This window comes from Neolamprologus multifasciatus, chromosome 19 (genome assembly GCF_963576455.1).
Source record: "Neolamprologus multifasciatus chromosome 19, fNeoMul1.2, whole genome shotgun sequence".
Lineage (NCBI taxonomy): Eukaryota > Metazoa > Chordata > Actinopteri > Cichliformes > Cichlidae > Neolamprologus > Neolamprologus multifasciatus.
The window spans coordinates 16,966,308-16,976,454 of NC_140457.1; the positions used below are offsets into that span (position 1 = coordinate 16,966,308).

The window sequence follows — 10,147 nt, forward strand, 5'->3', positions numbered from 1 at the left end:
ACAGGATGCGGAGAGAAAAGAATCACAACAAACTGTCAAATGTGAAGTTTATTCCTCAAAGCTAAAATTAAATCAAATCAATTATCAATAAAATTAAACGGGGTTTATGACCTATACTTTTTGACTTTTGCAGCGCTGTCATGTTTTGTCCTTGGTTTACGCTTCATGGTTCACTACATAATCCAGAATTCAATGCGTTTTGAGATTGTTTTTTTAGACGTGACGTCACTAACCAGCGAAGCCGACAGCGACAACCTCGCATCAAAAACAGGCAGCTAAGTTGTGCTAGCTAGCCCCCCTATCTAACGGCAGACGGTTGGCCCGCAGCTGGCTGATCGTCACTTCAACTTTTGAGAAACAACTTTAACAACAACACGAGCTGGTGAGCGCGGAGCAGCAGGCCAACTTCCCCCCTCCCCAGAAGGTAACATAAAAACAGCTTTATACAAACGTCAACCAGGACACACGCTCACGCCAGCGGCAGCCACAGCTAACGTTAGCTTTGTTTTGTTTTTTTTATTATTGGCTAGCAGGAGTAGCTAACGCTAGTTCGCTAGCAGGCATTTAAAGCCGGAGCTGCGCAGTATGCTCGTAGTTTTATCCATCGACAAAGGAAACGGATTTTAACCTAACAATTAGCTAGTTGTGTAAAAATTTAGGCTCGGTTAGCAGCTGTCCAAAATAGTTGATATCATCTCCTCGTTATTGCCTTGTTTCGGTGTTTTTACGTGCAATCTCTCCCTTTTAACAAACTGAAGTCATGGCGTGTGGAGCCACTTTGAAGAGGACCATGGATTTCGATCCGCTCATGAGTCCTACATCCCCCAAAAGACGAAGATGCATCCCCGTGTCCCCGTCATCCTCATCCCCTAGGAAATATCTCAGCATGGAGCCTTCGCCATTCGGGGAGTCTTCATCAAGACTTAGTGCAGGTAATGCTGGCTAAGTTGGCCTGCTTGTTTACTATCTGGAGGGGGGCAACAGCAACATGTTGAGTCACTCTGTGTCAAAGGTGAAAACATGACAGCTGTTACTAATGGACACCCTGCTTGTCTGTTTACCCCACTAGAACAAATCCTCAACAGCATCAAACAGGAGTACAAACGCATTCAAAAGAGAAAGCATCTAGATGGAGGCTACCAACAGTCAGAGTGCTGCTATTCGCCAGAATCCCCATCCCAGTCGTCTACTATGAATGCTTCCAGCATGGCAGGTGGGTAAAGGCGCAAGGTTAAGCTCAAATAATCATAAAGCCCATTCTACAGTGCGGTTTTAAGGTTTGATTGTTATTTATTTATACAGGAACATCCTCTGGAGGTGTCTCTCCATCTAGAAAAGAACAGCCATTATTCACCCTCAGACAAGTTGGAATGATCTGCGAACGCCTGCTGAAAGAAAGGGAAGAGAAGGTTCGGGAGGAATACGAGGAGACCATGACTTCAAAGTTGGCCGGTTTGTACCCAATGCTAATGTGTTTAAAAAACTGAACCAGCAAATGTTAGCCACATATTTTCCCCAAGTAGCAAACAATGGTTGTGAAGTAAAAGGTTTTAACTGGTTGATTTTGATTTCAGAACAATATGACACCTTTGTGAAGTTCACACACGATCAGTTAATGCGACGATTTGGGGAGCAACCTGCAAGCTGTGAGTTCCTTTTTATTTTTAATCCCACCTTATTTCCACATTGGATGTAAAGGACAAAGCCTCGGCTTTCACTTCGAACTCTACGATTTTAAATTTAAACTGGCACTTCTGGTTACTTTATTTATATTTCACCTCCCTTCTCTCCAGATGTTTCCTGAGTGTGGCACAGAATTTTTGCAAGACGGCCTTCCCACGCTGCAAGCTATCACGTGATATCTCGAGGAAGAGAAGCGAAAAAAACTCATCATTGTAAGAGATTAAGTTTAGCTAGTTTAAAGGAAACTTTTCTTACTGTGCCATATACCTGTCTTTGGGCAAAGGTTTATATGAAGCTGTTGTCAGTTGTTACCACTCTGTTGTAAGCAACTAGGTGCTTCCTCATGTAAATGGACCCTATTTCTACCAGTGGCCTACGTTCCTCCAGCTGTACGTGTATCTACAGTTATCTCACTTTTGTAATGATTCCCAGCATTCCAGGCTTTGTCACTTGTTTCTGTTTTGTTACATGTAAATACAATAAAGCAGGCATCGAGTTTTACACAAGGTTGGCAGGTCGGTCTGAAAGAATGTGGAAGAAACGCAAGTTTGAACAGAAAGAGTATGTTTGCTGTTTGTTCACTGCTTTTTAAACTGAGCATAAAGTGGGCTAATTTGCTCCCACCCCCTCCCACCACCAGTGTTTTATTTATTGAGTTTTGTTCTGCTGGTATCACTTTGAAACCAATGTACTTATTAAAAACAATAAACATCTTTTAAGAGTTGAAAACTGGTTTGATGCATCAAACTATATCAGGAATAGCTTAATAAATACAAGTAAACGTATGGGATCGAGTGCTTTGATAAACAGCATTGGGACTGCTGTCAATTTAGTGCTTAAATTACTCTCAAACTGTAAATGAAAGATGGAATATGGAAGTGCCTTAAACCTGCAATCTTTCTTACGTCCAGTAAGGGGTGACTGCTTTGATTACAGAAGTAAGTTGGATTATATAGAAGTGCATAGGAATAGCATCCCTCAGCTCACTCGATCTGTAACCTCAGTTAAAAACTATAATGCTGCTTTCAAGACTTTATTTAGTTCATCATTTTCATTTGAATGGAAATGGTCCAGATCAGAGTTAAACATGAAGATAAAGGATGATGATTTTCAGGGCTAGCCTGCCTCCACCGTAAGTTTTTTTTATCACTGCTCGTTAGCAAGTGTTTGCAGACAAACAAAACCTCCACAGGCAACTGTAACTGTTTGAAAAAAGAAAAAAAATCCCTTGGAGGTTTTTGGTAGAACTTCTTTACGAGACATTTCTCTCAGCGAGAGTCAGCAGCCTCCATGAACCACTGCCAACTACATGGACAATGCATATTTTTCCCTAGCAACAAGCTGTTGTATCATGTCTGACATGTTGGTCAAATTTCAAGTAATGTGTGAGAAACCTCAGTATATTACAATGTCTTAATTAGTTTGAGTTGTGCTTCAGTGTAACAGAGTATTGGCCCAGGTGGACCAGTCATTGCAGAAAGGACCTACAGCACCTGACATCGGTCTATTATTTAAAGAAGCAGGTGTAATTTGCACGTCTTTTATTAGAGTGAAAAATACAAATCTGAAATTAATTTCCACAGATGTTAAAAAAAAATGTTTCTCGTCACAATTGTGGTTAGCAGCCTCCCCAGGTGAGTCGAGCCACATGGTCGGTCTTCTGCTTGGTAGACTTGATGAAGCCCAGAAATTCGAGCTCTGATACGGCGCGGATGAAACGAGCGCTAAAGGACGAGTTAAGGAACAAAAAGTCTTCACTCAAGTTAAAAGTAAATGGCATATTTCAGCAGTCGTGTTTGTGATCTTCTGCTCTTAACTTTCATTATAACTCCAAGTATTTGGGTTGCTTACAAAACTAGAATTATCTCAACTGTCTTATCCAATCATGACACTCAAACAAAGACATAACTGAGGAGTAGCTGCTTTACTGTTGTCTCATTACTCATTTTCACTCACTGAGCAAAACAGACAAACAGCAGCAACACAAAATGATCTGTGAGAAATACTTTTTTTTCCTGGAAGGATACTGTTTGACTTCATCCACTTTCCCAAAATGTTCAGAATCCGGATCGTTACCCTCAGCAGCCAAAACCACGGTGGAGTACGCCTGAAAATAAACATGTTTTCATTCATGTCAGCGTCCGAGTCATTCTGGGCCAATAATTAATCCTCAGACTGATAATGTGACACGTGGGCCCCTCCGGATCAATAAAGCCTCTCTTACACTGAGAAAAACAAAAGCTTCCAGCTAAAGAAAGTTTATGAAGCAAAGTGGGAAGCTGTGGAAGTTTAACCTTGGTCCATTACAGGTAATGAGTTCACTATTAAATTTCTTAGTTTATAAACTCACTTCCAGCCAGTCGTAGAGGTTGATCAGCCTTCCGCACTCCAAGTGGAGCTTGTAAGCGATACAGATGTCGGGAGCAGCGTTGGACACCGTCCCATCCTCGCTCTTCAGGCTGTCGTTCTAAAAGAAAGTCGAAGTTGTCGCGTGTTTTTAGAACGTCGCTACACATTAGTGGTTGTACACCAAAAGAAGAACTTTCTTCACTTTCACTTCCTCCTGCTTATAAGGCAGGTAACAAGCTGAAGCAGGTGTACCTGAAGATAGTGGTAAGGATTGCTGAGCGCAGCCTGAATGGAAGTACGAGGTGTGGCATTGAGGTGGCGCCTCACTGTGGCAGATGAACTGTAGTAGCAGACCTCATAAAGAGGCTGTGACTCTGGGGGGGACAGATGGCTCCTGGGTGGAATAAAATCATTAGCTGTAGAGTGTTTGCAGTGATGTGAGTTGTATTTGGGGGAACCACAGTCTCATTTGAGACATTACTTTACTAAATTGTCGATAAGCTCGAGCGCTTCGTTCCTGAGGTTTTCAAATGGACTCAGTCGCTTGGCTCTCCGAGACTCGTTCATCTCCAGCAGCGTCTGTGAAAACGATAATAGAGTTTAGGCAACAGCAAAACAGCAGTTTTAAAGAGGCGGAGAACCAATCCAGTGAAACAAAAGACAAAAACTACAATTTAAGTGGTCAGTTACCTTCTGCAGCTGGAACAGATCTGTTTTCTTCTGAAGATTTTTTACTGGAGAGGCGATAGAAGCTTCCACAGTTGGAGTCATTTCAGTAGCAGCTGAAATACAAGATAAAAACTTGTACATTTGGAAAGAAGGGACTGGACTCATTTTCTTGCTCCTTTTATGGGGTCACCACAGTGGATCATGAGCCTAGCATCCTCCTCTGTCACACCAGCCCTCTGCTTGTCCACCTTCACTGCATTCACGAACCTCCTTTTCTCAATACTTTTCCATCAACACTCTCAATTCCATCTGTAGTGCTCTTTCTTGGCATCCAGCCACACTGCTGTTCTGCTGATCATCATCTCTAACCCTAGCCTAGTTTCAAAAAGTCATTCAAAAATGGAATGACTCATCAAGTTTATCCCTCTGCTCATCACCCTTGTTATTGAAAGTTGCTACCAGTACATTTCTCCTCCATTCCTGAGGCTTCCTCTCAATCGCCGAGATTATGTTAAACAGTCTGGTTTAAAACTCCACTGCCTTCTCTGTTATACCATCTCCTAGCGATCTCTTCTTGAATCGAAATCACACAAAATCATATCTTCAACTTACTGTCCAGCTGCTTGAATCTGGCAACTAGTTCCTCCAGCTGGACGAGAGCATTCTTCATCTTCCTTGACTTGCTGAGCTGCAGTATCTCCACACACTTCTGTAGCAAAGAAACCAACTCACCTTTTGCCAGCATCCTAAAAGGAAAACACATTAGTACCTCAAGTGGTTATTTTAGGGTCAAAGAGAAAAAACAAAAACAAAAAACAAAAAAAAAAGACATCCAACAAAGGCACAGCATTCTTTTGTTGTCTATGAATAGCAAGTTGGCCACCAGGAGGCACAATAACCTTCTGATCAACCATGAATATGCTGCCATCTGGTGGTGAAATATTCCAATCTCATCTGCTCAAGTAGTTTTTTAAATTATTTACTGTCAATTAGTACAAATAATCCATCTTAAAATACTAGGTGTGCCTAAAATTTAAATCAGTTTTTAGCAAACTGTTCATGTTACCAACTTTTTACTATGTGCCAGCTGATCACGCTTACTTTACAAGCTTCATGGCTGACTGGTAGTCCTCATTCTCCCATACATTGTTCGCCAGACATATTAAATGGAGCTCCCTGATCTGTAATGCAAATTAATCCACTGTTATGTCAAGTCAGATTAAACAACAGTACTTTGGTAATAAAGAAGACATAGCTTAGACCTACAGTAGTTCAGAAATAGTGGGCTGCTTAGGCATCAAAACTGTGAACTCTTGCCTGTTTTCCGAGAGGATATCGAGGTAACGATGAGGTCAGAGTGTGGAGACACCTCAGGATGGGATAATAGTTCTTGTGGTATTTGTGGAGATCCTTTATCAGTTGTTGACACACCTCCTAAAAACAGACCAAGCAGGTCTGGTTTAAAAACCTCAGACATTACAGGATCTGAAAACGTGCACGTTCAGCATTTCAGATGATGAGAATGTACCTTTAAGTGAGAGTCATCGGTCATCAGATTGACCTGTTTCTGTGCTTCCTGCTTCTCTACATACCTAGCGAAACACACACATTAAAACAATTCAAAGTCTTGCTTTCACATTTGAAAAAAGGTAAACACAAATACCCAAATTAAAAACATGTTAAGTCACCTACCATCACTTTTTGCAGCTAAATAAGTGCTGCATTTGCACTTTTGACTCACACAGGTGGGATGATTGGAGAAAGAAACAAGTCTGAGTACCTTTTAAACGACGGCAGCTGTCTTATCCTGTCCAAGTTGGGTTTGCTGAGCTGTGTGACGTTGAACAGAGCCTGCTTTTTCTTGCAACACAGAACACTGAGAGGCTGAGAGTGAAAGTGCTCGAGCAGAGCCAGCTGCACAAAGACCAAACAGAAACTTTAAACTCACATATTTCTGTATTTGAATTACACAGAAAAGAGGAGGATGACAGACTTGAGGAGACTGTTAGAGGATGCTCCATACCTGCAGTCCCTTAATGACGTTTCTCACTGAGAAATCATGGTAGAGGAAGACGCCGATGAGGACCTGCATCACTTTCCCGTTGAGTTTAAAAGCAATGTGTGATGTCAGGATCAACTGAAATAATAAAAGAAAGAACATTTAACTACTTTTATTTAATTTCTTTACATCCTCCAGGCCACTGATCATCTGCAGTTAGGGTTAGCGTGACAGCTATGGCTCGCTCAAAAAGAAATGTATCCTTTTTGAGGCACTGAAATGGAAAACAGAAACTAATGTTATAAATGTAGGACAATTTATAATAAATGTACCATCTAATTCCTGGAAAACATGCCTCTTTAACCAGAGCCTGCTCGTCTGCAACCTGGTGGTGTCAGGAGGTTTAAAATGTAACTTACACTCAGAAAATCCCTTTCAAAAAGAAGATGTTAGATATGTTTAAGTATGCAACAGTCTTAGATATCAGGAAGGTTTTCCCATCTGGAGGCTTGCACAGATCAGTGTTTTTATGTTTTTTTATTCTTTGGTCAGGTTGAACTTACCTTGTCAATGACTGTAGCCAGGTGTTGTGTGCATGACAGTGACTGGAAGAGCTCGATGCAGAGCAGGGAGGACACAGAGTGGGGAAGCATGTGCTGGATGGTACTGGGTGATGTAGCGATCCCAAAGATGAATGTCAGTGGAAGGCGGTCAATGTACTGACTGTGGAGCAGAGTTTGTTTAGCAGAGACTTGCCCAGCTTGCAAATCCAAAATGCATTAGCAATTATTTGTGTATTATGTGCAGCCGTAAAAAATAAGAAAGCGATTCAACTCAAGAGTCTTCATTTACCTGCAGATGAGGATGAAGTCCTGAAGAACTCTTGGGTTAAAAGCCTCCAAATCTTTGAAAATGATTACAACAGGAGGCTGCCGCTGCTCATCTCTGACTTGGGAGCTACGTTTTTTCCCTGGAGTATCAGTGGCAGATTTCTGAAAAACACAAAAACAAAATAAAAACATATATGATACATATTACTTACAATCCAAGTCTCTGTATGCACGCCAACAATGGTTTGTGCTCCCACCTTTGTTCTTGCAGTGTACCAATCACAAAGTATCCCGAGAGAGCAGTGCACGCTCCTGTGGACCCGAGGGCTCGTCTCCACATTCTCCTCCTCATCTTCATCATCCACAACCACAACTGTATCCATCAACCGCTCGAGCACCTTCTTCATCAAATGCTTCAGTGCTGAAATCATAAACGAAACACATACCATTTAAAGCAAAGCCTATGAGGGGAGCACAAAATGATTTCTGACTGATCTCTTAACCCCGTACCTCCACACTCTTTGGCCTGCACAGAGGCCACGTGAGGGCTGACAGACTGCTTTAGCATGTCAGACAGACTCTGAAAGGTCATGTCGTGATCTGGGATGTTCACACCTAGAGTGGACATCAAAGGAAGTTGAGATTAAGTAGAGATGACAGTATGTAATGTAAATTGATTATTTCTACTAGATTATACATAGCTGTGAGAGCCACATATGTTTTTTTTTTTAACTCAAACATCAGATATTACTGCCTTATAACCAACATACCAAGCATTAGAGCTGCTGTGGGGATCTCACTGGCCCTCATCTGTGATGCCCAGTCGCTGTTTTGACGTGTGGAGGAGCATTTCCTCGTGAAGTCCAGCAAACTGTCCAAGATTTTCCTGTTGAGTTCATCTTGTAAAACCTATAAAGCAAAAAGTACATATGTATGTAAAATGTATTTGTATGTAGAAGAAAAAAAAGGTCTGCTCAGTAAAAATCAAACTAACATGGCTAAATTAACGACTTAAAAAAAAATCACATTAATACACTAAAACACTCTTGAAGCATCTCCTGCTTTTGTCACTATATATTCAAATTTAAAACACAATAAAAACACGCTTACATATACAACAATAAAGCCATGTATGGTGTATTTGTAATGTATGCATGCATATGCTTGCATACATTACAAATTAGAGGCAATGAACTGTTTTCTCAGTTCGATCAACTATGAGCACATATTTTCCTCTTGGGACAGAAAAGTCTACTGTCTGGTCTTCCTGTTGAACATCTGTCCTCACCTCTGTGTCTGTTTTGATTTTGTCCCACAGTTCCTGACATAACCTGAGTCGTGTTTCACTGCTCTCAGCATCCTCGCAGCCCTGAACGAAGTAACTCTCTGTGGCGAAAAAATGACATCAGCAACTTAATACCACTAAATCCACCCGACAGGTCGGGAAGACAAATGTTGTATAAACACTCGCGTATCTCACCCAGACTGAGCGTCTTCTTCTTTTTCTTAGCGCTGGGCTTGAAAACAAAGCAGCCCTAAAAACGTTGACAAATAGTCTCATTTGACATTGTATGACGACTGCCAGTAAATTAATAAGTTTTAATCAAACATGCATGAAGCACAACATATATAAGACTTTACCTTTGACACGGATGAAGTAGCCATCTTTCGCTACACGGGTCCGCAGTGAACAGCCCGGCCTGTACCCTGAGCTGGAGGTTCTATGTACATTTAAAATGACGGACGCCTGTAGCCTTGCTGGGTATCTACTTCCCGCCAAAGTGACGTATGCGGAAAAGGTTGTGTTCAGCTGATAAACAGCTTCAAGCGTGAGTGCGTTCATACTTTTGTCAAGTTGTTTTAAGTTATCCAACCACAACCCACTTTTCTAAACTAACATAAAATACACCAGATAAATAATTTAAAAGAAGGAACGAAATTTTTTTTTCCCGTTAGATCACTGCTGGGAACGCTTTCTAACATTGCTGATCTTGAACGTTCCCCAAAAGCATCTCCGGTGTCCCGTTAGTCCTTCAGGTCCATTTTGCGTTACAGCTGGCCGCAATAACCATCATAAAACTCTATAAAAGCCATTAAAGTCTCAAATCAGTGCATATCTACCTACTTCTTCATATATATATATTTAGCTGAGTTAATTCCCATTGTGTATTGTGTGGATTAAATATGTCGCAATAAATTAAAGTTTTACATAACCTTAAGATGAAATATGTAAAAACAAGCCAAAAATGTATGCACAAAACCCCTAAGTGAACAGTATGTTTAATTGTAGAAATAAGCTCAATATATATTTTTGTTAATGTTAAAAGTACTTTTCCATGAACTACGGAGGCTTATTTCTGCAATTAAAAAAGAAGAAAAAAAGCAGGCTAAGTCAATTTTCATCGTATAGTTTCAAAATTTGGAGTTTCTGAGCAAGTTGGAATTTTGAAGTCCGAATGGGGGAAAAACTGAGAGAAAGAAACAAGCTTCCATAATATGTTTTCATATGTTTAATATGTAAGTATGTTTTAATGCACTGATTTATTTATACTATTAATAATTTTCATGTCAGTATGCCCAATTTAAGGTGTTTTAAACTGACATTAGGTCTACAACT

At 40.8% G+C, this 10,147-nt stretch overlaps 2 protein-coding genes across 2 annotated transcripts; one reads left to right on the plus strand and one right to left on the minus strand.

Annotated features, from left to right (window-relative positions):
* Positions 1 to 224: 224 nt before the first annotated feature.
* Positions 225 to 2,412, plus strand: LOC146496342 (akirin-2-like). The gene is made up of 6 exons (XM_085143498.1): positions 225 to 424; positions 759 to 932; positions 1,070 to 1,213; positions 1,303 to 1,452; positions 1,575 to 1,646; positions 1,794 to 2,412. Exons 2-6 carry the CDS (start codon positions 761 to 763, stop codon positions 1,802 to 1,804), a joined length of 549 nt encoding a protein of 182 aa, XP_084999624.1. The 5' UTR covers positions 225 to 424; positions 759 to 760; the 3' UTR covers positions 1,805 to 2,412.
* Positions 2,413 to 3,231: 819 nt separating this feature from the next.
* On the minus strand, positions 3,232 to 9,591 carry orc3 (origin recognition complex, subunit 3). Its single transcript, XM_085143496.1, has 20 exons — positions 9,172 to 9,591; positions 9,011 to 9,065; positions 8,819 to 8,916; positions 8,301 to 8,439; positions 8,041 to 8,145; positions 7,788 to 7,951; positions 7,553 to 7,692; positions 7,264 to 7,423; positions 6,725 to 6,838; positions 6,482 to 6,615; positions 6,230 to 6,293; positions 6,019 to 6,135; positions 5,803 to 5,882; positions 5,314 to 5,447; positions 4,723 to 4,814; positions 4,514 to 4,611; positions 4,285 to 4,426; positions 4,034 to 4,150; positions 3,711 to 3,790; positions 3,232 to 3,407 (listed from the first exon to the last, which is right to left on the minus strand). Exons 1-20 carry the CDS (start codon positions 9,193 to 9,195, stop codon positions 3,302 to 3,304), a joined length of 2,163 nt encoding a protein of 720 aa, XP_084999622.1. The 5' UTR covers positions 9,196 to 9,591; the 3' UTR covers positions 3,232 to 3,301.
* Between the last annotated feature and the right edge of the window lie 556 nt (positions 9,592 to 10,147).